Source organism: Aspergillus nidulans, chromosome VII (assembly GCF_000011425.1).
Source record: "Aspergillus nidulans FGSC A4 chromosome VII".
NCBI lineage: Eukaryota > Fungi > Ascomycota > Eurotiomycetes > Eurotiales > Aspergillaceae > Aspergillus > Aspergillus nidulans.
The window spans coordinates 3,752,070-3,777,524 of NC_066263.1; the positions used below are offsets into that span (position 1 = coordinate 3,752,070).

Below are 25,455 nucleotides of genomic sequence, written 5' to 3' on the forward strand. Positions count from 1 at the left end.
CGTTGATAAAGATAGAGGGGTTTGTGTTCGTGAGGAGAAAAAGGAGATTCGGGAGTATTTAAATTAGGAGCACGGCCTTTACTGCTCGGTTCGTGCTCAGTTCACTCAATTGCATCCATCTGATCATATACAACTCCGCAAACACAATGGCCACCAACGGGTCCTCATCGTCAGAAGCGACGCCCGTCGTCAGCACGCTTCCCGGTCCTGACCATAACTGGCAGGTTACGCTTGCTGGAAAGGTCATTGCCAGTGCGTCCCAAAACCGTCCCATTCCAATAGGGCAGTGCTAAGAAGCGTATAGTCACCGGTGCAAACCAAGGCATTGGGCTCGGGATCGCAGAAGTCATTCTGGCCAACTCTGCAGCGCACGTCTACTCTCTCGACATCTCCACGCCCGGCGACCCCTTTAACGAGCTCGCGCAGAAGAACCCGAAGCGCTTCTCCTTCATCCAGACAGACGTGACCTCTGAAGAATCCGTCCAGGCTGCTCTCGACCAGATCGTCTCTGAACAAGGCCGGTTGGACGGGATGATTGCCAATGCCGGCGCAACAAAGCACCAGCCCGCGTTGGACTTCACCATGGATCAGGTCAAGCGCCTCTTCGAGCTCAACGTCTTCGGTGCCTGGAACTGCGCAACTGCGGCGGCGAAGACATTCATCAAACTCGGCATCAAGGGCTCAATTGTCTTTACTGCTAGCATGACATCTTACAGACCGAACCGCGCGGCGCCGAGCGCGCCATATGGAGGCACGAAAGCGGCGGTACGGAACATGACGCATACCTTGGCGATGGAGTGGGCGAAGCATGGAATCCGGGTGAACAGTATCTCGCCCGGGTTTGTGAAGACTGCATTGACGTATTATGTTGAGACAAGTCCCGACTGGGATACCAAGATGAAGTACTATGGGGGGATGCCGAGACTGGCGATTCCGCAGGAGTTGGGTGGCGCGTATGTTTACCTGCTTAGTGACACTGCGACGTATACGACGGGAATCGATATTCCAATTGCGGGGATCGTGGGGGCTTGGTAGATTCTTGTTCTAGGGTTGCTTTATTTATAGATGCGAATGGCGTTGAGGAAATATATGCGTTTTGGAGAATGCTGTCGGCCAATCTTGTGACTCGCTAGAAAGCATTCCGTCGCGCGAGGTAAAATTAATAAGTATGCGGAAGGTAAGGAGAAGCGATGGTATAGGAGAATGGGGAATCTTAAAGGCTTTGATTTCCAGATCTTCAGTGTTCCCCGAACGAGCGTGAACATGCCAGCGGTAGGCCTATCACGTTCGAGTCTAGAGATGAATATACACTGAATATATAGCATTCGCCTTTGAGTATACAAGCACATCTAGGGCTGACGTATATTTACAGTTTACATGTGAAAGAGCACCATATTTCGCTCAGAACTGAGTAATTGAATTGATGTATATCTATAAACGCGTCAATGTCATGAAATCTTCCCCTCAGCAACTTTCGCCCACTCCTTGCGCAAATCATCCTGTATCGTACCCATCGGCCACCCCGTGCGCCTCTCACACGCCTGGATTAACGAAATGATGGTTTCCTGCTGCGGCGCGCTCTGAACACACAGCCCGGCGCCAAATAAGCACTGCGCCGACATGATCTGACAGCTTGGGTCGGTGAGCTCTATGGCGATGCCGCAGATCGTAGCCACAGCGTCGGTCAGTATTTTCTACAGAACGCGTCAGCACATATACATCGAGGTCGGTCATGGGGAGGATACCTGAAATGTACGGTATCCCGCGAAGCCAGTCGTCACCGGCCGATGGAGGCAGACGAGGATTTTCGCGAAGCTGTATACTTGTAATGCGACCCCAAACACGGGCGGATGGATCCAGATAGGCGTCCATCCATGCACCTCGTCACGATTCGGACTTGGAAAGGCCTTGAAGGCGCCGGCCGAAAAACTGCGCCAACGCTCCAGCATGTCCATCAGTTCGTTCCCGCGCTCCGTCCGCAGCCGAATCTGCTCGGGGTCCACGGCCGCTTCGGGATCCGGTGGAGGCTCAGTGCAGTAGTTGACGGCCTGGCTGAGAAGATAAACAGACCGACAGGCGAGTTCATCCTCGCTTAGATCCGGATAGTCGACGATGGGCTGCCAGAAACTAAAACAGCGGCGGTGCTCGCGGAAAGCTGCCCAGAGATCCTGCCTTAGCCAGGCCCACCAGACGGCCTGCCGGAGGCCCCCGGACGCACCATTGACGTCTTGGGACCGTTGGATCCAGAAAACGCCTTTGAGGTGCCGTTGCCAATTGGAATTGTGTTCGCTCGCGTCGAGCATTTCGTACGTGCTCACCACGATAGCCGTCGCGAGGAGCTCTTCGCTGTGCTTGTAGGAGTTGTATTGGAGCGCGGTGGAGACATAGTGCAGGGTTTCGTAGTAGAATTGGATGGCTTCGTTTGGATCAGTGGGTTCCTGGCTATCATGAGTAGGCGGCGATAGTGAAGAGTAGCGGGCCGAGAGAGCGAGGATGGCTTTCATGAGCCCGACATTTCGGAGCGCAAGCCGGGTGGCATAGCTGGAGAAATGTTTGTGGCAGTCAAAGAGGTCGAGCTATCTAGTTCAGTATCTGTTTCTTCTCCAAATAGCGCTACGGGAACTCACTGGGAGGGCAATGTGCTCGGCAAACTTTCTAAAGAGGGAAGCCTCGTGCTTGCTTAAAGCAATATCCGAGTCGGCTTGCCATGCTTGTCTTTCCGAGAGCTGTGGAGAATATAGCGGCGCCGTGCTGGCGTTGTCGCGGTAGTGGCTGACCGACCCACGCGAGAGCCGCGTTCGAGGAGTTGAAGCGGGCAGGCTGAAATCACCGGCCTGGGCGGCATCGGTCGCAAGCAGGTTCAGCCACCGGGCGCTCGCGTGGTCGAGATTGACGTCAGGCGTGACCGACTCAGAATTCTGCGCTGATGGAAGTGCCTGCACAGAGCCAGAATAGTCTGGGGGACGGGTATCCGGATAGAGGGCCACCAGCTCGGGATCCAGGATGTTGTGCGTTTCCGGGCTCGGGCCACTGGTGGCATCGTAGTCTAACGTCGGTGCTACAGGACCAGGAGGCGCTGATCGGGGCGAGCAAAGGATATGCTGTATCCGGGATGAGTTGGATGCAGGACTGGCCAGGCCAGTTCTATCGGAAGGAGTCTGCCGGGTATCGCCGGGGTAGACGCAGTCGCGGTCCGAATTAGTACACGGGCCGCATCGGGGCTCTGCAGGAGTCAGCCAACAGTTTCCAATGGCAATGTAGATATCTAGCTAGACTTACTTCGTTCATCACATTTCTTGTGTCTGGTGCGGCACGTGAGACTGGGGACAGACGACCAGGGTCAGTCACGTTCGCGGATCTGGGGAAGTGGGCATACCAACCAGCCGGTATTAGTGCGAAGGCCACGGCCGCGGGGCTTCCTGATACGCTTCTTGACGACTTTTGCAGGAGCGTCCATGATGCCGCGAGGCGTGGTGTGCCTACTCAGAGTAGGTCACTGGTGTTGCTGTAGAGAATGAATTGGACGCCGTCCCCCGCGTTTTAGCGACTACAGTGCCCGCGTCTCGCGGCCTCTGTCTCCGCCCGGTGGGAAACCGCTTAGTCTCTACGCTCTGTGCACTCCCCACGTTCCACTTTGGCTTCAAATCAAGCCATTGAGAAAGCGCATCAGCTGGTCGTCTTTGCTACGATTCCACTCTTCAGTGGAGAAGAATTGATTACCCAGTCTCGTCAAACTACCCCAGAAATGGGTTTCTATTATCCACCAAATCAGTCATTCTGCACTACTCAATCACTACTAACACAAGCACCTACGACATACCGAACCACAGAACCACGGGCTGCTGAAGTGCCGATTGGATCAATTCCATCGATTCATCCAATCCTGGACATACCGAGCCAGTATTCCATCCTGGATAATCCTCAAACGCCCATTTCGCAACGTCTCGCTATCCCGCTCAGCTTTGTCAGTTCGGAAAATCTTCGGCTTTGGTGCGTTGCCCCCGTACATCGCTTCGTAGTGGTCGACTAACTTCACAGCAGGATTCTGCAGCTCCTCTCCTCTGCCTTCGCTTTGCCGCAGCTTTTCTAGCCAGTCGTTGAACGGGACCGTTCGGAACTCGAATCCGTGTTGACGAAGGGTGCTGAGCATAGCCGACCAGGTAAAGGTATGGGGATTGCACAGATTATATACAGAGTCGTCGCCGTCGTCGCGGTTATCGTGGGATGAATGGGAGGAACATACCCGGGCGATCTCCATGATGGAGCAGGCGAGCTTGTCGGCTGGAAGCCACGAGCAGTCCATGTCCAATTCCGGCAGTGCTTTCAGTGTCAGAGCGGATCGCAGCATCAGTGGGATTGCCTCGCTGTCATTCCAGAGACCCTTCTTGGAATGCCCTGACACCTGGCCGATTCGGAGAGAGTATGTCCTCGCTCCGGTTTTTCGCGCGTTGCTGATAATCCGCTCCCCGACGAGCTTTGAGCGGGCATAGCCCATACTGAGAGCGCTACCTAGATCGCTGATCGGTAGCTCGTCTATACTGTCCGCCGAAGAAGCAAATGCTGTCGAAATAGATGAGCAGAAAAGCATCACGGCCGGTGTCGGCATATGCACAGACAACGAGAAATTGATCAATTGGTTCAGTCCTACGATGTGCGATGTGAATGTGGACAGTGGGAGGTTGAAGTTCACTGGCCAAGCTGTGTGAACTATCAAGGATACACACTGTCGCATTTCTTCGATCATCTCCTCAGTCAGCCCCAGATCGGGTCGGTCAAGATCACTCTTGAGGGCAATGATCTTCTTCGTCCGATAGGGCAGAATACTCAGACGCTTCTGCTCGAGGGCTTTCAGGATCGCTTCTTTCGGGTTATCTCGTCTCGTCAAGCAGTACACGACCGACACGGTATCATTGTTTAGCATTTGATACAGTGTATGCGCGCCAATGGAGCCGGTGGCACCCGTCAAGATCTACAGAGTTAGCTTGACCTGTGGGGGATTGCTGACCCACTTACAACGCCTCTATCGTTCTTCACGAGCTCAGGGACGGGGATATGAGCTTTAAATGAAGAGTACTTGTCGATCAAATGCTGCATAATTGAATCATGGTCTTCCTGATCGCCGTTCCGGCCAGCTTGAGCAGCATGAATCAACTCTGCAAGTCGTGATATATTGCCCGCTTCGAAAACGACATTTTGGGCAAGAGCCATGCTGTCTTGTATCCTGAAGTTTCTTAGCACGAGTCGACGCAATTGGATTGCTTTGAGGCTGTCGACTCCTGCGGCGAAGAACATAGTCTCGGCGTTAGGTATAGGTAGTCCCAGCTCGTTCTGGCAAAGCTTCATTAAATAGGTCTCAGTGTCTGCCGTATTCAACTCGAGTGTCCCATCTGACTGTCCTTCATAACGAGTATATAATCCTTCGATAACATCCGCGTAACGCGCATAAACTTGCGCCCTAATTATCGACCCCTTATCAGTCTGAGGACGAGAGGATCCGTACGGCAAAACACAGACCATGTCTCGCGAGATCTGCGAGAACTGCTCCGCGCGTGAGTTTGCATCTTCCACATTGGGCCAAATGAGGTCCAAGAACTCTGCGTCAGGTGTTGTCTTTGCGGCCTCCGACCTGAATACAAGGAGCCCAGGAGCTGTTCTGTTGACTCCAACCACAACTGCCTCATCAATCAACGCACTCTGCCTGATGGTACCTTCTATGGGCAGAGGGAGAACCTTCTCTCCATTCAAGAGCGTTATTCGGTCGTCTAACCGGGTTACGTACTTCCATCGCTCGCGCATATCCGGATGGGGCGTGAATACGTCTCGAGAATGGTACGAACCCGGCGGGTCGTCGGAGTTTGAGGCCGTAAGTGCAGGATGCCCTTTTAGGTAAACGCATTCAAACAGGTTGTCTGAGATTGGCTTCATCCAGATATAGGGTTTTAAGTCGTCGAAAAACCGCATGTAATTCCAATGTGGATCCCCAACTGGACGTGAGACGGACTCTGCTACTAAGCCAGCCTCCGTCCTGCAATCATTAGCCCTGATCGAAGAAGCCCTGATTAAAATCTACTTACAATCCGAAATATCCGCCAAACTTCACACCCTCAGCGACAAGCCGATCTCCAAGGTCATCTGGGCACGCGGAACCTCCATACGTGACCATATTACACAGCCGGAGAGCCTCCAGCCCTCTGTCACTATCCACGAGAAGCTGAAGCAGATACGGTACTCCCTGGACTGACTCCGGCTTAGCAGCTTCCAGAGCAGCGACAACAGATGTGGCTGTGAGTGGGAGCGAGGCGTCCCACATATACGCGACCTTCCTCATATACATTGCCTGGAACGCAGTCGACAAGCCATGCAGGTGATACCACGGGAGGGTGTTGAACGAGGTCAGGCCCGGTCCACGCAACGGGTGCGTCAGAATGGCTTGGTGGCTTAGGTACAGTGGCTTTGGTGTACCGGTCGACCCGGAACTATGCAGAATGAGTGCGGTCCGTTGTCTTCGAGCGGCGCCGTTGCGACTGCCTTGAAACAAGATGAAGGCTGGGCCATCCATACACTCAGTCGGCGAAGCACGCTGAATGATTGGTCTTACTATAACAAGTTGTTGCCGGAGGATCTCGCCCAGTGTTTCTCTAATGCTCGGTGTCTGACCGTACATGATGGTATCGCAACCAACTGTATTGAGCAACGATACGCATGCAGCGCCGGACAAACGCGGAGAAAGCATCATCACTGTATATCCAAGGCGACTGAGAGCAAAAAATGTGACGACCATGTCCATATTCGACAGGGTGAGCAAAGCGACAGTCTTCTCATCCTTGGGCTGTCTCGCATTAGCCATGGCAGAACAGAACTCTCGGCCACAACGAACCGGTTTGAATCCAGCCTCCACCAAACCACACACGGCATGGTCAATCATGCAATTCAGGTCCTCCCCGGTAAAATACTCATACTCAACGGCTGCATCGAGAGACTTCGGATACGCCAGAATTGGCTCCTGGACTGCATCCGCTGCTCGCAGGCGGATCAAGTCATCTAGGGTATTCAGCCGGCCAAATCGCTGGACCAACTCTTGCGTCTCATCCTGCAGCCACTTGCCGGTCGATTCAGTATCCTGAGAGTTCCCCATTGCTGCCGGGGCACATAGGAGTAGGACAGACTACCAGGTCTAAGAGGGATGGGTGGTGGCTATGCCTCTTATAAGCTCGAACTCAGGTTCGACACGGCGCAATTATGGCACGTCATAAAGCGTTTGTTTGCTCTGAGTAACCGATTGTCTCCTGGCAAGACTTCTCTCCCATTCTTTTTTATCCTCAGGCTTGACGTGCTGAGCGCCTATTCGCTTCCACTACCTCGACTGCATCACAAACCCTCGCATCGGACTGGTCAGTACGCAGACTCTCAGCTAACCCGGTATCAGCCACAAGAGCCTTTGAAGCCAGATTCAGCACCGACTGCCCATACACATTATTGGCTAGAAACTGTCTGGTCAGCCAAACACCTGCCCTAGCGCGATTGGATGGATACCCTACGCAATGGTGGCCGATCATGAGTTCATGCTGCAGAATCGCGCATTAGCCTGAATAAGCAATGTGCCAGATCAGCTATGCGGAGGTCAATCTAGGCAGATATGTTTATCACCGCGCTGGATCTGCAGGTACTTAGGGTTGCCGATAACCTGAGTCTCGTGGGCCCTCGGGCTGTGACGGTAAACTTTTCCTCCACCAGTCTGTCAACCAAGAGAAAAGTGTAAGATCATAGGGCTTGGAAGTCACTTTTTACTCCTATTTCTCACCTCTGCTTTAATATTTTTACCTAATTTACCGAACACCTCCATTATCGGGCCTGGAATAAGGTTCTGCCATAAACTTGAATCCTTCACCTTGAACCCGAGCCAAGTCCTCCTTGTTTCAGCATAAGTCACCCGGCACGAGAGATAGGTCAGTTGAGTATAAGAAAAAAAAATTAGCCTCACTGGACTCGATTTTTGATCCCTTGTACTCTATGCAACTGGGTGATCTGATACCTAAATGTCGGGTATACTGGCGGCCAGATCGACCCGTGCGCTCCAAAAGTGGACACATCCACTCCTGACCGGCCGCTGACGCCCTCCCTAGCTAGCCTCTCTGAAAAAAGGGAAAAGATAAAAAACAAAAATAAAAAACAAATATAAAATATAAAAATAAAATATAAAAATAAAATATAAAAATAAAATATAAAAAAAGCCACCTGAAAAAGAGAAGGGAATGGAAAGAAAAATCGAAAAAATGGAAAACTAACCTAATCTACAGATCCTTCGATCGAGGCTATACTGGACGGCTGCTTGTTTTGTTATTATGACACAACTTGACAGTATTCGTCTACTGATTATATTCTACTGAATAATCTGAACGAAAAACTACTGATCTCTCGGACTTGGCCTTCGTAATGTATATATAGGCTTACTCGGCTGCCTAGAGTGTTACACATGAACATATATTATTTGGATAACTCAGGACTTGGCCTGGAGCTCGGCGAAGTATTGCAAGCAAGTGTTTGCCGAGGTGGATCTAATTACCTCATAGTTTCGTGCAATTTGCTATAGAGCTCTTTCGGTGTCCGGCCTGAAAAATTGTTGGCGAAGACACAATGTCGAGCCGGAACCACTGCTCCGTACTGATAGTCACATAGTTCCTGGCAAACATCTACTAGGTTACGGCGGATGTGCAAACACTATGTTTCAAACTCGGTGGCTCTTGAATAAGCAAGATCATCAAAAATTCCCACGGCTAACTCCTAGTATACAGTACAATCCAAATTCAAAGTCCAAGCTCCATCATTCGGAGCAGTTAGCCTAAGCAAAGGCAGACCGGAGCCCTCTTTCAAGAACAACACCACCAGCGCCAGCTAGAGCAACAGCCCAGGTCCACTTGTTGCTGAGCTCCTTGATGCTAGGCCAGAAACTGTTCTTCTCAGAACGGTACTCAGCGAACTGCTGCGCCTTGATCGGGTCTTCCTTGGCGTAGCGCTCGGCCTGGGTTTGCTCGTTTTCACGGTCGCCGCCAATAAAGCGGAGGAAGATGTAGTTTGTGATAGGGCCGAGGGCAGCGAGCGGGTGGAAAAGGCCGGCGCCCAGAAGGAGTACAGGGAACGAGAAGTGGATGAGGGCATCGCCGAGATAGCTGTCTCTGTTAACTTGAGCTCTTTAGCAGACTAGGGCATGGGAACATACTTAGGGTGTCTAACAACGCTCCAGACTCCGTCGCGGCAAACACCAATGTCGCCCTTCTTCTTGTGGGAAGCAAGTCGCTTATCAGCGAGGACTTCCATCGCGAAACCGGCCGAGAAGAGGAAGACGGCCAGCGCGTGGTACCAGCCGCGTTCCGTGGTCACGGGCGAAGCAGCAATGCTCTCAGCGGTCTTGCGGAAGGGCAGCACGAACGGCAACGAGATGAGCGTCTGCACTGCAGCCTCAGGTAAGAACATGGTGAAGAGCGACTTGTTCCAAAATCCGGGGTCCTTCTTGAGCGCATCGTAGCGCGGGTCGTCCTTGCCACGTGCAACACCACGAGTCGCGATCCGGTGGAACAGACGAACACCCCAGGCAGTAACACCACCGAGAAGCAGTTTCTCTGAGTAGCTGAGTGTAGACCATGCCGTGGAGCAAGAGAGACCGTCGTGGAGAACCTTGGTGCCAATAGCGCTATACCATGCATTGAGGGTCATGCCGGCAGGCCAAAGCCAGTCTTTGCCTTCAGCGCGATCCGTGTAGCGGGAAATACCGTACGCGATTGTAGAAAATGCTGCGTGGAAAGTAAAGGATGGGAGAGCGGCAGATTGGAGGAGGCCTAGTGCCGCGGCGGTCGAGGACTGGGTGTGGCCGGAGAAGTGGGAGCCGTAGAGGTCCTGCTCTGCAGCTGTGCCTTTGGTCTGTCCTACATGCGGGATATGCTGTCGGGCCTTTTCGAAGCTGGTGCCAAAACGGGAGCCGTAGAGATCTTGTTCGGCGCCGCTGGTGTGTGGGAGGTACGATCCGGCCTTGTCGACGGGCAGGGGGCCCGTCGAGAGGCGGCCGCCGTACACTTCTTGTTCTGCCATCGTGGCTATAGATGGATCGATGATTCTTGGAATGAGAATGAGAGAATTGAAGGATCTAAAGGATTAAATATGAAGGAGTCAGGATTGCATCATGTTTATGTCGAGGTCTTGTATGACGTCAGTCATACCTGAAGGACTCCGCATCTCCAACGCAACCTCCTGGAACTTGTACCAAGAATCGGCACATTACACTATCACCTATTAATCTGAGAGAATCAAGGATGGATTGATTAACGCCGCGGCTTACTCTCTTGGTGTGGGATACTTAGTGGGATCATTTTGTGGGATCATTCAACCAAAGGAACCTACCTGGATTCTGATCATAATATAAGGCTCATCACGCAAAGTCACCACCCATTAAGCTCAGTCCGGGTCTATCGAAGCTTGTTAGCCGGGATTAACCAGGAACCTGGCCCCAAACACCTCTTTGTCAATCAGGAAGCGCATATTTGTGCGATTGAGTACCCGCAAGGCATCGCGCTGTGTCAATCCTCCACATTTGCCATGATCGAGGGAACAGCAGGACGAGCAACGTCAGCAGCCTAGATTTTAACATGAGAGCGCGGAATGGCCCACAATTGCTGACTAGTCCAAGGGCAGACTCGGTTCATATTGAGGTATACCAATGATGAGCGTTCTGCGATAGGAGCTCTTCAGTCGTGGCCACTCTGCTTATGCATAAGCACAGTGGGAGCAGCGACTAGACTCCAAAAATTACTAGGACGGCTACTGGAACTCTCGCCGACAATCGAATACGTGCATCTCTGTCCTACTACGCCGTTCTGCGGGTTGAGTTCACATAACGCAATATCAGGAAGACCACTTCATTGTGAGTCGGCCGAGTGCAGGTGAGCTTGTTTTGCGGTCTCCGAGCTAGACTTCAGTCTTCGCCATCCCGATCCGAGAGTTCGCTAGGAAGACTGCTAAAGATGGGATGAGGGGACAGCCGTGAGATGCCGGCTCCTCAACGCAGCGGGCCAGGTAATCGCCAATTTTATGTTGGATTATTTGGATACAAGGCCGCAATGCACTAGTCATTGATGTCCTGCCCACAGCATTCTAAGCCCGGGCACCATTCCTTGAAATGTCCAAATAGGAAAGGTGAGAATCTTGTTTCGCAATGCGGCGATTCTCATCGAAACAATCCGCATATAGAAGCATTTGGCCGTTCATCTACCACTTGCAAGGCAGGAGATGCCCTGGCCATAGCCAGGAATCAAGATGGTACAATATTGGCTGAGATCTGTATAGAGGTGCTTAGAGACCAGAGACTTAGCACAGTCTAGTAGTTCACTACGTACAGCTCAGCTTTTCGAGGGCATAGACAGGTGTCAAGGAACTAGATTGGTGAGACTTCCTGCCGCAATCAGCGGAATCACGCAGAAATAGGCAAAGATTTGGTTTAAGAGCTCCTTGGGAGCAACTCAAGCGCTGCTGGGGACGGCGCCGCGGTCATGGTTTTTGTTGTGTCAAGCATGTATTTTGGTCTCTATCGCGTCGCTCAAGGCAGAAGCTATCCCGCATGCCATCCATATAGAGAGGGTCTGAATAGAGAGAAGTGGAGACTCGTTCCTGGTTTCTTGCTGATGCAGATCAGATCGCCCTCCAAAGCCGTCAAACACGCTACTGATCAGCGGCCCCATCACCATGCTGTTTGTTTGGCAGGTGTTCTGTCTGCCATCTTCATAGTTGGTCCAACCATGGATATGGATCGTTAGTCATTTATAGTAAAGAGCACCACTTGAGGCTGTCAGCAGCAATTACCCGTCATGATTCCTACTGAAGCTGTTTTCGTCACCATGTGTGATACTTATACATCTAGCATGTCTACAGTCCTTGAACGATGTTTGCTATCACCTGCATGTTACTGCATGCCGTAGCCTGAATCGGTGACATGGAATGGTGACAAGGGCTTGCACTTCAAGCGAGGTGCTAGAGGCGTGGACACGGTGTTGATGAACCTAGAGTAGGTGATGCTATGAAATCTATATATAGATATAACGCGCGAAATAACGCCGCAAATTTGACCCCCATATATCCACTATATATACTATGACGAGCAGCGGATATAGCGGCACTACGGGCTCGACCCCTCACATAGTAGGAAAGGGAATTGTAGCGTATCCCCCGGGTTGTGCCCTTCCCAGGCCTCGACCTTCTTTGTCAACGTCCATCCCACGGAAACCTTGACGTCCTGAAACCCGACCTCTTTCATCAGGTTCTCCATCCACCGCGCAGGGATCCCATGCCTCTCAACGCCCTCCAGCTTCGTCGGCGGATGGAATTTGATCGCTTCAGGGCCAAAATCCTCGAAATCCGTAAGAGCGACCCTCCCGCCAGGCGTCAAACACCCTCGCAATGTACTCAAGAATGACTTGAGGTCGGGGACGTGGTGCATGACAAGGTGTGAGAGGATGAGATCGAACTTTCGCCGGCGCCCTTCAAGATTGTCGACAGTCTGAGGAGGGAGGGCAGGATCCTCAGGGTCTTCAAGTAGACGACAAATGGGGACGACATTACGACCGCTGTCTTTGTTGCTCTGCTGCATATCTACCGGCTCGGCCTCCTTATTCCTGCTGATCTTCGCCTTCAAAGCATCGATCATGCCATGCGCGGGATCCACGGCTACGATCTCATGAACGAGCGGTGCCACGCGGAGTGTGAGCAGGCCTGTGCCGCAGCCGACTTCGAGCACCTCGAGACCAGTTCCTAAGGTGGATTGCTTTTGCTCTGAGAGCGTCTCGATGATCGGCTTGAGACTTTCGAAGGCGAAGCGGGTCGCTTCTTGCACCGAGGGGTTCTTGTCCCATTCTGCGGCTTCGTCGTTGAATCGCTCGTTCCCTGCAGATGCCATTGTGAGCGTATCCGTCTTCTATACAAAACAATCGATCAGGTCAGGTTGGACGAAGACCAGACGGGATCAGAATTTCACAAGATCACGCTCCTAAAGCCGTCGGCAGTCGGCGTACACTGCGGGGTAAGTAAACAGCACCCTGCCTGAATGCCGAGCTTGCCTCTCCCACTTCGACCACCATCTGCAGCTAAGACATTAACCAAGACAGAGCAGTTATAATGCCATCCTTCAGTTCATCTACCTTCTCGATCGCCCTCCTTGTCGCGGGCTACCTCAATAACCGGTGCGTGACGCCTCCAAACGAGACCACCTCCCCGCATACCACCGACCGCATCCGCTTCCTCACAACAACACCACCGCTCCTTTTCGCGCACATTGCCAACACCGCAATTCTTTACCAAGCCTTAGTGACCCTCTTCTCGACCGGTTCAACGTCTGACCACGAAACGCTTGTCAAGCTCTGCCCCTACCCGTCGAATCTCGACCCCAGCGGCTCAACTGTATCCTGGAACCGTCACACGGTCGGATACCTCTCCCTCGTCGCTATCGGCGCATTTATCCGATTAGGCGCCTACGGCGGCCTCGGGCGCAACTTCACTTACCAGCTTGCGAAGCCTGACCGGCTGATCACGTCGGGACTATACAAGCATCTGCAGCATCCGAGCTATACGGGAATTGTGCTCTTGTTGGTTGGGTATGGCGGGCTAGTGGTCAATCGCTTCGATACGCCGATTACTTGTCTTTTTTCAGAACCTCTACTAGGTCTATTGAAGAGGTGGGAGCTGGTTCTTCTCTTGTTAGCAGCTACGGTCTTGGTTTTGTCCCTGATTGTGAGGATCCGCGATGAGGAGAAGATGCTGAGGGAGAAGTTTGGGCGCGAGTGGGAAGTTTGGCACAAGAAGACGGCCAGAATCGTCCCATGGATTCTCTGATGTTATACATAATTAGCATTATTAGTCTACTGCGTAGTGAGAATGTTTGTTTTGTGCTAAAGATGGGTTTGTCTTTGTTATGTTAGTGTCTTGGTCTAGTCGGAGTTGGTCCGGCCACCGGTCCAATGTCATCACCAGTTCCCTGACTCCCAGCCTCTCGTCTCACGCAACCGCGCCAGCTCTCCACCTCCGCACTCCTATCATCGCCCTTCTGTTTAATTATCCATCACGCGGATTATCCCCTCGCACAGGGCAGAAAACATCAATATGGGACTCATAACCCGCACCCTGAAGCTAGGGACCTACACGGGCCTGGCGTCTCTCGGCGCTTTCTTCGCCTACACGCGCAATGACCGCTTCGTGGACATGCCCCCGACCGACCCGATCTTTAACCACCCTCTCTACGCCAAATTCAACCCGTCCAAGAACCCGACTACGCACGACCTTTGCATTCGCCGCGTTCCACTTTCCGAGATCAACCCGTCACTGCTCGAGAAGAAGGGGAAGCTCGTTGAGGCGTTCTGCGCGGGTGTGTGGAGTGGCTGGGGTGCGTTCTCTCCCTTCGGGCCTTGACGCGATGGGATAAAGGGAAACCTTGAGATGGATCGAGAAGTCGATACTAATGGCTCTGAATTGTGATTGCAGGCTACGCCTTCCAACGGTCCTACCTCTCGCGCAAATACGAAGCCGCCGATACCGCGTCGCACTTGTGGACGACTGAGCAGCTAGCTTCTTCGACCTACGATGTTGGTACATTGATTACGGATCATTTCGAAGTCGTGGAAAAGACGAACGATCGGATTGTCGTTCGTTGCGGTGACTCGCCCCGCCGACAGGGCGTGCGTGCTTCGGATGGTCTCTTTGAGATCTCTGCCGTTGTGAAGCCCGAGGAGGGTGTTGCCGAGTTCGGACTCAAGAGCTGCTTCTATCAGGGACTGGGTAAGGCGGAGGGAACACCGATGCCGCCTCATATCACCTGGTTGCACCAGCAGTATACGAAGTTGTTGGCGGAGACAGCCTTATACAAGGTGCGAAGGTAGAGGTGATTCGGAAGAGTTGTATATACGGACATGGATATAACCTGGTTAATTCTGGATGAGTTACCTACTGGTTGAGTGTAAGTATAGTAGGAGGTTTGGGGTGCCTTATCCTGCGTGACAGATAACCACCGTAATTATTTAAGATGTGCTTAAATGAGACTTGATTCTGTATTGACAGGGTTTACCCAGCCTCTGGGGATCGTCATTCGCCATCACTCAGCTGAATTCTGTTGTTTTGATTGTTACATTCTCTGCAATGCTAGGCATGCGCTCCGACAGGCGGTTCTGGACACAGTCCTGGTCGCTTTGGTCTCTTAGTGTAGTCTCCTCTAGCTTGCACGTGCGACTGTGATGAACTCAAAACCAGCCAACTCCATCCAGTTCGCTCACATACAGACCGTCTTCAGCGGTTCGATCAGGAAGAGCCTGGTCACCATACAGATCACTATGTGTACGCAAAAACTGGCCAGGTACTCTAATCATTGAGTCCCTTCTTACGCCAGGTATGGCGAAGAGAGTTGTCTAATATCCAGCATTCCGCGACCTCATATCAGACGTACGGTGCACCGTTCTTTGTGTCACAACAACGACCTTAACCGCCGTCACCTACCTGCATCGTACTTTAGCGATGCCAGCCACATGGCCATGGCCAGACCGTAGAGCCTGGACGAGAAAGGAGAAGGGAGGGCTCGAGTGGTACGGCAGCCGAGCTGCGGCCCAATAGTTGAGTGGTCGTCATACGCGATAAGCTTTCACGTCAGCCTAAGGCTGTGCAAAAGAATGCTGTCGGAGAGACGGATGAGCTTCCGTGTGCTGTGCTCATAGATCAGCGGCCACGCGGACTCACGTAAGGGGAATGGCTGACAGTGTCCGCAGCAGCCTGTCGTACACTTCTGTCAACCCAGACGGAGGATATCCAGGCATCTTTGATGTTATGATAGGCAAGACACCCCAGTTGTATCGGCATACAAGCAGCATATCAACGGGTCGTGGATATGCAGTCTCTTCCGCTTCACGAAGTATTGCTATGATATAGGCCAGCTCGCAAACCAACCTCGCAACAGTCATTTTCGATAGGGAAACCTCGGCTACAATAGCCAAAGAGGTTCCTAGATACGAACTCCCAGTCGAAGTCTGACATAGTTTGGCTCGTGTGAGTGTAAGAGATTGTGACTGGAGGTTCGAGATGATTGGGGTCGCACTTCGTTGCACCCTGTATTTCAAGACAAGCAAAGCCGTGGCTAGAATCTAGAAAGCGTTCCAAAGGCCCTCTTCTTGGATAGTGATGGGAATCAGAGTGACCACTGTTAGCACTGCACGACCACCGGACCATATTCTACCGCTTATTCTTTTGCTGAAGGCCATGGAGCCCGAGATTTCCGCGAGTGCCATTAGCAATGGAATTGGCTCGAGATCAGCAGAAGATGCCAGTGGGCTCGAAGTAGATCTCTTTCTCGAGTCACTATTGCGATGAGGTGAGAAGGTGGGTGGTAGGCCAAGAATTGGGATAGCCTGCAGGGCCTGTTCTATTCGCGAATAGAGCAGAGGGGAGGCCGTACCAGAGCTAGTCTGAGCCTTTCAATAAGAAGGATACACTGTACAGGGGCTTTCAATACCGTGCACGGCTTATTAGATGAATATTTCCAGTTCAGCCAGGCCTTGGCAAGCTGACAGCATTTTCCTATATCGACTAACCCATTGCTATATCTTGCAGGACGGTGAATCTGCAGCGACGATAGTTGGCCCCCAGGGAACCATCGTGCAGGGCCGACTATTACGGGCGTTCTAACTTTGCAGGAAGAGACGCATGGTCGTTTTTGCTTTTGTTCGCTCCAAGCTGCCTATAAAGAGGCAACTCCCCACCTGCTGCTGACCGGCAACTGCAACCCTGCACTCTGTTCAGAATGGCCTGCGCAGTCGAAAGTTTCTCCTTCAAGGACTTCAAGTTCCCCAGTGAAGCCGGCGAGAGGCCTGAATCATTTTTTAATAGCCTGCCCTATCGCATTTGGGAGCACAAGACCGACTACTCCGATACAATCAGCCAAGTTATAGCAGATTGGAAGGCAGTTACTGGCAAGGATGTCTCTCACACTGTTGGAATCCAATCCAGCGGCCTGCCCGTCTTCTTAGCTTCTGATTGTCCCCCGCATATTCTACCGCGGTTTGTCAGATTCGGCTATATTGTCTTGTGTTGGGATGGTAGGTATCATTCCACATACGTGCACAATACCCTGACCCTGTCGGGCTAGATGCAACAGATGCCCTCGATTCAGCTACCGTAAGTGCCCTGGCCTACCTGGAAGATAGTACCTGAGTCCCCTAGCATGAGAGGATTCAACTAGACTTGCGCGCTGCCCTTCTCTCCGAAGTAAAGCTGGGAAGGCGCAACCGCTGCGAGTTCGAGATCAATGAGCTATATATTCAAAGCCTTGTGGACCTCTTGAACGGAGCCGATGCGTTTGATGCTGTTTTCAGGCGCAGTTTCGATTTCTTTGACACTGGCCTGCAAGCACAGACCGTGCCAGCTTTGCACACAGTGACATGGGAAGCATACAAAGCTCACAGAATCAAAACTGTTGGCAGCGGGTAAGCCCTCTCCGGCCTTCGCTGAACTTCCTTTTTTATCACTAGGAATAACCTGACTGGTTTCGCATAGGGTGCTGTCGAGATTGGTGCCCGCTATAAACGGATTTTACGTCAGTGATAAAGAGCTTGATTCAGTCTCCCACATGACAGAGATTGGCGATCTGATAACCGGGTTGACAAATGACTTCCACAGTTTTCACAAAGAATTCAATGAGCACTTCTTGGCTGGCACCCTTGATATGATGCATAACGGAATGGCCGTGCTTATGAGCAACTACGGGTATGACGAACAGGAAGCCGGCAATGTTTTGAAGCAAGAGGTTCTTGCGGCCGAGGCCAGATTGATGGCTGAATACGAAAACTGGAACTCTTCGGAAAGCCCTAAAACAGATGCGCTGCGCCGGTACATGTTCAACTCCATCCTCACTTATGGGGGGGTAAGCTACTGGCAGTCTGCCACGACGAGGTATCAACAGACTGATCTTACAGCAACTGCCGCTGATAGAGCTCAGCTAGTTGGGCGCGGTTACGACGGGAAAAGGAGGTTGCCAGGCTACCCCCCTCCAGCCATGGCCATGACCATGAAAACTAATGGCCATACTGAGTCGGATAGCTCCTCGGAGGCCAGCCATAAACGCACCAGTGCAGTGGCGCCTCTAGCCAGGGAAATAGTCGTACCGTTTGAAAAAGCCCCAGCTGCGGAGGTTAGTAGTCACGCCGACCACACAGCTGGCATGCTAAAATTAATCAGATTGTTCTTGCTCCGTGGGAATATATACGGTCGTTGCCCGGGAAGAAGACCCTCGGCCGCTTAATCGACTGCCTACAGTGTTGGCTAACATTGCCTGAGGACTCAACAAACATAATCGGAGAAGTTTCAAGGATGTTATTCGATGCCGCATTAATGTTTGTCTGCCATTTCAGTAGTCAACATCAAACTGACAACGTAGGCTCGATGATATCCAAGACGGATCACGGCTGCGCCGCGGGCGACCAGCAGCCCACGCTGTCTTTGGCCAGCCTCAGACTCTCAACAGCGCAACCTATCTCTATGTCAAAGGGAGTCGACTGGTGAAGAAGCTGAAACACTCCAATGAGTGCGCAGACGTATTTATAGGTATGTATACCCTTGGGATTAACTGTAACAGCTAACACGCGCAGATGAACTAGAAACTCTCTCATTCGGACAGGGCCTCGAGTTACATTGGAGATTTAACACAATATTACCATCAACAAAAGAGTACCTTGTTATGGTGGACAACAAAACCGGTGGTTTCTTCCGTCTGGTGCTTCGACTTCTCGAGGTAGAGTCGGAAAGCGAGCCGAACCCCGAATTGATGCATCTTTTCACCTTGCTGGGAAGATACTACCAGATCAGAGACGATTACCTAAACTTAGCTTCTGAAGAGGTAACTTACCGTTCACCATAATTCGTGACACTGGCTGATAGTTGAGTCCTAGTACACTGCCAAGAAAGGATTTTGCGAAGATCTATCGGAGGGAAAATTCTCATTCCCGCTCATCCACCTCCTGCAAAACATTGCTAACCCCGAGCCCATACGTGGTATACTCTTCCGCCGCGACAATGCTACCGACCTTTCGGTCGAAATGAAGCAATTTGTTCTTGATGAGATGAAGAAAGCCGGAAGTCTTACTCACACGGAGGCAGTCCTCAATGGACTGTTTGACGCTATGTTGGAAATATTGGATAATTTGGAAGCAAATATCGGTCCGAACAAGAAGCTGCGGATCTTTCTGCTATGGTTGAAGCTCTAATAACTATGTTAAACTAGTATTTGCGTCCAATATGCTTCAGTATCAGTTTCATATTTTGCTTCGTTCATCAGAAAGACCCCATTGCGAGATGGAACCTTGCTTTTCAGCAACTATATTGTACAAATTTCATTACTACCATATGAAGTGTTACAGCCTCGTACATCCCTACTCCAAACCCTTTCTCGGTGACCGTCCAACATGCCCATGTCCTTGAGGCGGATTTCCCATCGCAGCAGCCGTATCACCCTCTCCAAGAATCTTCGAACGTCCGTATTTAGGAGTTTCAGTGGCGTCTGCGATATCATCCTCCTTCACGACTCCCTTGCTTGGAGATTGTAATCGAAAAAGTGCGTAGGCGCCGCCAATCACACCGGCAATAGTCATAAAGGCAATGTTGCGGGAGGAGCTGTAGCACATAATTAGCGAAGCAGCACATAATTTACAAAAATAATAATATACATACGAAGCAGGAGAGCGGCCAGCGCTCTTTCCGATATTCATGGTGGCAGGAGGCATTGTGTTTTATTATGTATAGCTTCAAAGCCAGACGAGTTTTTGATAATAATAAATGATTGAGATCATACTCTCTTAAATATGTTTATATACCCAGCGACTGACCACTTGCGCCACTATGACGCCAAGATGATACGACAACGGGTCGGGTCTGGATTTTGATCTCCCCATACACCCCGGGGTATGATGATGTTATGACGGGAAAGGTCGAGAGGATGTGGACCTGTTTTGTTGGTTGGCGCGCGGGCTGGACCGGCGCTAAAAAATAGGGGTTCAATGTGGATTAAGGAAGCAAGGGATGGGCGGGGAAGCCAGGGTTGGACACCCGACGGAGGACCGCTGTTTAAGCTTACTTTTTGTAGCAGCAGGTGACGATCTTCATCATGGTGTATATTACAGTGTTAGTACGTAGTACGGGAAGCGCATACGTTAACGGTCCGCTGGATATCACGCTGGCATGCATACTAATGTCAGAGCGAAACATGGTCATCACAATGACCCAATTAAGAAAATATCCATCACACACAAGTGATAGAGGAAGCCATATTCGAAACCCACAAAAACAGGTCAGACCTCAGATCGCAAGTCAGGCTTTGTATCCCAGGGGCCGAGCTGTCACTCCCAATATTCGTTGCGGCTGCAGAACCGTTAGGTCTCTAGAAGTCCCAGTACCAAGCCAACCCCGTCTCAATGCAGTCTCTCCACGTCTCAAATCTGTTCAGTTAGATTCACTCGGGACCAGGGTCACTTATGAAATGACTAAAGCCATGGAAGAAGAAGAGCCGATAAAAGGCCTTCGCCGGTGGGTCAGGAAGCGGTTCGTGGGCTGCTTAAACACTGTAATCCAGCTGAAACAAGGTTAGAGTATAGTCGTTCTTTCAATTCTTTGAGAAAGCTGTCTTAGCTTCTCAAACAGCTAGTATGCGAGACGAGGCAGGCGCTATGTAGGTAATTTTGGTCAGTGTGCTACTCCATGATGGAATACTTAATAGAAGTCCCAAGAAGTGTTCAACTTCCGAAGCTTGAGGCGGGGAACTTTCCTTTAGGATAATCATCGGCGTTAGGGATTGTTGGTTGCTTCTTGAATGCTATGTTGTGCTTGTAAGCGCCACGCCTGTCACCGGATCATACAGCGAATCTGAAGCTCAGCCACAGAGGAAGCTACGTCCTGTGGCGCATCCTTCTACGCTGATAGTGATCAAGCGATCTCTCACTTCCGATCCAGTCTCAATAAACATGCCGATGAACTTGCTGATGCCGCCTCTCTGGAGTCGCTCGCCTTGGAATAGGTCTCGCATCTTCCGAGATCATTCGGCAACTACGCAATCCCAGTGACAGCTTTTCTGTGCTCATCCTTCTTGGAAGGATTTGCTTGCTGCGCCATCGCCCGCTAGGCGATATCGGGGGTCACTCCGGTATAATTTTCTTTCAGTTAAACGCTCATTATGAAATTGATTTATCCTGAAGCTGACTGCGCGAATCAGGATGGGTCGCTTGGTTCGTGTCGGCTTTTCTAGCAGCAGACGGCTAGCAGAATCTGGGCAGTCCGTTCTTGATCAATACCGCGTGGTCAGAAAGCATCCGCGATAGCCACAGCTGGATCATGGGCTTCATACGCGACTTGGAAGCCTGGATGTACGCGGGTCTCAGACGGGCCGGTCCGTCTGAACAGATTTCGACCAGCGTTGTGAGTAAGGCTCGAGAGGAGGGCAAAAGATTCAGTCAGATTTCCCACTACTGCCCCGATCTTTCAAACCTGGTCTCTATGTCACTATGCTGCTGAACAGGCCAGTCCTGACATTGTGGTACGACGTTCTCTATTGCATGGAATGACCACTGCAGCCAGTCAACTTGGGATGTCGCTCTTCCTGCGGGATATGGGGCGATTGGGGAGTGTCTATCGTCACTGCAACAGAGACTCTTTAATTGTCAACAGTCAATCTTTCTTAGTGAATGCAGGAGAATGGGAATGTCGACATTTCCAGAAGACAATCATCGTCACCCGCGGCAACGGGTCATAACATGCGATTCTCGTTGTCGGCACCAAAGAGGGATTAACCTGGAAGAGCTAGTCGGTAGACCCATTGATAGAAACGTGTCTCGAGTTTGATGGACACGCCTTGTACTTATAGTACTCGCCAATTTTTGGCAGTCTTCCTGATATTGCTGCAGGATTGTCACGAATACATAGTTCCTATACATAACCGGTGGCTTAGGCGTAACCGAGAGCACCCTTGGTGCTGAGTTATCACGCAATCCCAGAGCCTCTAGTGCCCCTTTCTCGTAAGGAAGTCATTCAAAGTCTGAGTTACGGGAACGATTTGCAGTGAGGAAGCTTATCCTCGCGTCAAACTAGCGATGCTAGTCGTTCCCCGACACACTGTCACCAAAGGAAAAGGAACCACGGAATGAGCTGCGCCAGCTGGCAGACGCGCTAAATAATCCACAGCGATAAAGAACTGCACGTCTATGACACATATCAGCGCCGTAAGAGCTGCCAAGATGACGGTGGAAAGCTGATGACAGTTCAATATCGCTGATTCGATGCTCCTTCCGGCTGACGCTGGTGATTTTACTCAATCTCGACAGCATATTTTAGGATGCACCTAAAATCATCCAGCCATACCAAGTTCAGGACAAATTTTTCCATTCGGCTGGGTTATCCCTAGGCCGGTGTGCGCGGTACAGAATCCTCCGCCTGGCTAAAGAGCTGAATCGTGGCGCGGCTCGTCCGCCCCCACCTACCAGTTCAGCTCATCTTTCTTCTCCTCATCAACCTAGAAATACTCAGACGTCTAAGTCTTGCCATGGACTACGTAGAGTTGCCTCCGGATTCGCCCTACCCCTTTCTGGAAGTGCCTTGTCTCAGCAAAGAGCCGTACGAGCATCACGATTTCCTGACCTACCCGGAGCATGAAGGTTGGGACATCACCCGGCTGTTTAATGGCGACTTCACAGGGCATAAAGATGCAGCGCCCTTCTTGCAGAATTGGCTCTTCTTTGGGGTCCTTTGGGAAGTATTTGGTCCCATCAGCAAAGGAGGCAAGCATTACTATGTGAAGGAACAACAAAATCACCCAAATGGAGTCATATCTGTTACCGGTCTAGAAGAACGTATCCTCGAACTCACATCTTTTATCTCGTCCATTCTCCAGACCGAGGACAAGTCCACTGCGCAACAGATCGGTCGCCGTATTGAACAGTGTCTTCGAACCGTATCCCGGTTTTGTCGAATTGCAAAGTGCGAGGATGACCCACGCCCGGGGCTCACCACTTGGCCACTGCCGCCAGAGATAGATCTCTCAATAAGGACGTTGAGTCAGCGTCTGTCCTGGAGCTTCTCAACAGGCGTAATGCCTTTAGTCTTTGGTTCCGACACCGGGGGGCTAGAATTTCCCTGTGCATGGCTTCCTCTCAAGCGCTTACAGGAATCCGGATGGTGTCCTAGTGAAGTCGCCCTGGTCGAAGAAACATTCACCTCTGCGTCGGCGTACTATACATCGCAACTTGAGAGTCCGCCGTCTGCGACAGAAAAAGACCATAGTTTGTGCACGAGGAGCCTGTGTATGGCGCGACAACTTAACGAGGAGACGTACCGTACTGCTCACACTTCTTCTGACTGCGAATGCCAACATTATGGGCCGCTGATTGATGAAGTGGTCTCCATCATCGGTTCCGGGGGCGTGCCGCTGTTGTCCATAACACCAATAAAGAAGGCACCCTACGTCAAAGTCGAAGTTGAGAAATATACCGAAGGGAAGAGGTATATCGCTTTCTCACATGTCTGGTCCGATGGACTTGGGAATCCCTCCGCAAATACTCTGCCGCAGTGCCAGCTGCTTCGCATTCAGAGCTTACTAGATGAGTTAGTCTCTGGGATTCGATCGGTTGACCTTGTCAACCGGCTGGCTTTTAGAGAACTCTGGAAGAAAAAGTTCCACGGGCCCTCGCTACTATTCTGGATGGACACAATGTGCATTCCGGTGGCCCAAGAGCACCGCGAGCTACGCTCTGTAGCCATTAAATCGATGAAAGCTGTTTATGAGCGGGCATTCCGCGTGCTGGTGCTAGACGGCGACATCCAGTCGTTCTCGTCCAGTGACTATACACAGTCGTTCATGCGGATCCGACTATCCGCCTGGATGCGCCGACTTTGGACCCTAAACGAAGGTGTACTCGCCAACAAACTGTGCGTCAAATTCGCGGACGGAATCTTCGACGTACAAGAAAAATCAAAAGCCCAGCAGAGCGAGATATACGAATCCGAGTTAGAACAGATAAAGTACTCATATGGGACGCCCATGCGCGATGCAGACAGTTTCCACTGGAAATTTCGTCTCCTCCGCCTGAACGTCATCTCAGAGCCGGATCCGCGCATAGTGAGGCGAACAACTTCTGAGGTAACTAGTCCTGAAGCAAAACGGTGTTTCGCCATAATGGAGGCCTTCAGCGCAGCCCTATATCGCTCAACCAGTAAGGAAAGGGACGAGATGCTGTGCTTTGCGAGTTTGATTGGATGGGACACATCCTTGCTCAAGGGGCTTCCGTTCGAAGACCACATGCATGCCTTACTGTCAACCGAGAAGTATCTCCCACAGGGAATGTTGTTTCTTGCTGGGCCTAGAATGCGGCAGCATGGGTGGCAATGGGCAATTAATCGATTTGGAAACTGCGGTGCAAAGAGACTGAAGGTTAAGTCTGATGATATGACTATGGGACTTGTTACAGAGGCTGGATTTGAGGTTGAGTACCCGGGGCTGGTTCTGCCAGTAACTTGTACATTGAGAGATCTGCAGAGACTGGTTCTGAGTGTTGACATGGGCAATGGATCAGTGGGAAAGTTTCAAATTATGCGGCATGATGAAGGCTTGGGTCGCGGCGAAGACAGGACTGACTCCTGGGAAGAAGATCGACGCCAATTATACGTTCTGTATTGGGACATGACAAAAAAGATGCCTACTATGACGCCGATGCCTGCCGCAGTGATTTCTGGTCCGAAAGATGAGGATCTTGCAAGGGGCGAGAAGGTATATCAGTTCGAATGCCTGGCGTCTTTGGAGATACTGGAAGTGACCTATGGGGCATTAAAGGAGAATGGGGATGAAGTTGCTCAACTGGACCTCAGGAAATGGACCATTGGGTAGCTGGTGACAATGTCTGCAACTCCTTGCATTGAATCATTGCCAAAATCTCGATGCGTACGAGATTGATAGTGGAGAGAAGAGGGCTGAAAAGAGTCTGGTTTTCTTTAGATACCGGCCTACAGCATGTCAGGATTTTGTCGAATATAAGTCGGAATATTTCCAGTTAGTTTCTGCTATTTAGCAAATGCATGTTGACACCAGAGAGCAACATACTTGCTAAGCTATGCCTTGGTTAACGGAAGTATATTGTATATGCATTGACCCGCATACAATGTGCTGGGAAACGGAATCCATCCATCTACCATCGCCAACACTCACAGTTGTGCTCAGTGGTTTTCGAAAGAACTAAGCAACAAGAGCCATTTACTAATGAGTCTTCGAGCTTGTCAATTCTACATGCTTAGTTGTATAGAGCAGCGGATCTGGCGGGACACGTCACGTGGCGATACGATATCGGAGTGAGTCACATTGGAGGGGCCGATTATCTTTTTATTCCCCTCCATCATCTTCATCTCACACACCAAAAA

The 25,455-nt window shown here is 51.2% G+C and overlaps 9 protein-coding genes across 9 annotated transcripts, besides 1 other annotated feature; 4 read left to right on the forward strand and 5 right to left on the reverse strand.

The window, feature by feature from the left end:
* Positions 1–25,455: part of a sequence feature (contig 1.39 809..240080(1)) that runs on past both edges of the window.
* ANIA_02402 (SDR family oxidoreductase) lies at positions 147–1,035 on the forward strand (the record flags this gene model as incomplete). Its single annotated transcript, XM_654914.1, has 2 exons — positions 147–252; positions 305–1,035. 2 exons carry the CDS (start codon positions 147–149, stop codon positions 1,033–1,035), a joined length of 837 nt encoding a protein of 278 aa, XP_660006.1.
* On the reverse strand, positions 1,449–3,457 carry ANIA_10300 (Zn(II)2Cys6 transcription factor; the record flags this gene model as incomplete). The annotated part of the gene is made up of 5 exons (XM_654915.2): positions 1,449–1,694; positions 1,746–2,576; positions 2,628–3,223; positions 3,280–3,320; positions 3,381–3,457. The coding sequence occupies 5 exons, from the start codon at positions 3,455–3,457 to the stop codon at positions 1,449–1,451; spliced, it is 1,791 nt and encodes a 596-aa protein (XP_660007.2).
* On the reverse strand, positions 3,860–7,135 carry ANIA_10297 (uncharacterized protein; the record flags this gene model as incomplete). Its single annotated transcript, XM_050613035.1, has 3 exons — positions 3,860–4,969; positions 5,014–6,025; positions 6,075–7,135. The coding sequence occupies 3 exons, from the start codon at positions 7,133–7,135 to the stop codon at positions 3,860–3,862; spliced, it is 3,183 nt and encodes a 1,060-aa protein (XP_050468877.1).
* ANIA_02404 (DUF1295 domain protein) lies at positions 8,785–10,086 on the reverse strand. The gene is made up of 2 exons (XM_050613036.1): positions 9,218–10,086; positions 8,785–9,167 (listed from the first exon to the last, which is right to left on the reverse strand). The coding sequence occupies exons 1-2, from the start codon at positions 10,081–10,083 to the stop codon at positions 8,840–8,842; spliced, it is 1,194 nt and encodes a 397-aa protein (XP_050468878.1). The 5' UTR covers positions 10,084–10,086; the 3' UTR covers positions 8,785–8,839.
* ANIA_02405 (class I SAM-dependent methyltransferase) lies at positions 12,038–12,937 on the reverse strand (the record flags this gene model as incomplete). Its single annotated transcript, XM_050613037.1, has 1 exon — positions 12,038–12,937. One exon carries the CDS (start codon positions 12,935–12,937, stop codon positions 12,161–12,163), a length of 777 nt encoding a protein of 258 aa, XP_050468879.1. The 3' UTR covers positions 12,038–12,160.
* ANIA_02406 (uncharacterized protein) lies at positions 14,046–14,909 on the forward strand (the record flags this gene model as incomplete). The annotated part of the gene is made up of 2 exons (XM_050613038.1): positions 14,046–14,416; positions 14,515–14,909. The coding sequence occupies exons 1-2, from the start codon at positions 14,137–14,139 to the stop codon at positions 14,907–14,909; spliced, it is 675 nt and encodes a 224-aa protein (XP_050468880.1). The 5' UTR covers positions 14,046–14,136.
* Positions 16,814–19,271, forward strand: ANIA_02407 (bifunctional terpene synthase/polyprenyl synthetase family protein; the record flags this gene model as incomplete). The annotated part of the gene is made up of 8 exons (XM_654919.1): positions 16,814–17,108; positions 17,159–17,187; positions 17,233–17,495; positions 17,566–18,199; positions 18,247–18,401; positions 18,446–18,612; positions 18,735–18,904; positions 18,957–19,271. 8 exons carry the CDS (start codon positions 16,814–16,816, stop codon positions 19,269–19,271), a joined length of 2,028 nt encoding a protein of 675 aa, XP_660011.1.
* On the reverse strand, positions 19,437–19,787 carry ANIA_11337 (uncharacterized protein; the record flags this gene model as incomplete). Its single annotated transcript, XM_050613039.1, has 2 exons — positions 19,437–19,677; positions 19,735–19,787. The coding sequence occupies 2 exons, from the start codon at positions 19,785–19,787 to the stop codon at positions 19,437–19,439; spliced, it is 294 nt and encodes a 97-aa protein (XP_050468881.1).
* Positions 22,592–24,928, forward strand: ANIA_02408 (uncharacterized protein; the record flags this gene model as incomplete). Its single annotated transcript, XM_654920.1, has 1 exon — positions 22,592–24,928. The coding sequence occupies one exon, from the start codon at positions 22,592–22,594 to the stop codon at positions 24,926–24,928; it is 2,337 nt and encodes a 778-aa protein (XP_660012.1).

Excerpts from the sequence above, each read along its gene's own strand:
- ANIA_02404 (XM_050613036.1), bottom strand. The coding sequence starts at position 10,083 with ATGGCAGAACAAGAAGTGTACGGCGGCCGCCTCTCGACGGGCCCCCTG. Across the intron at positions 9,168-9,217 it reads AGCGTTGTTAGACACCCTAA|CTATCTCGGCGATGCCCTCA; the intron begins GTATGTTCCCAT and ends TAACAGAGACAG.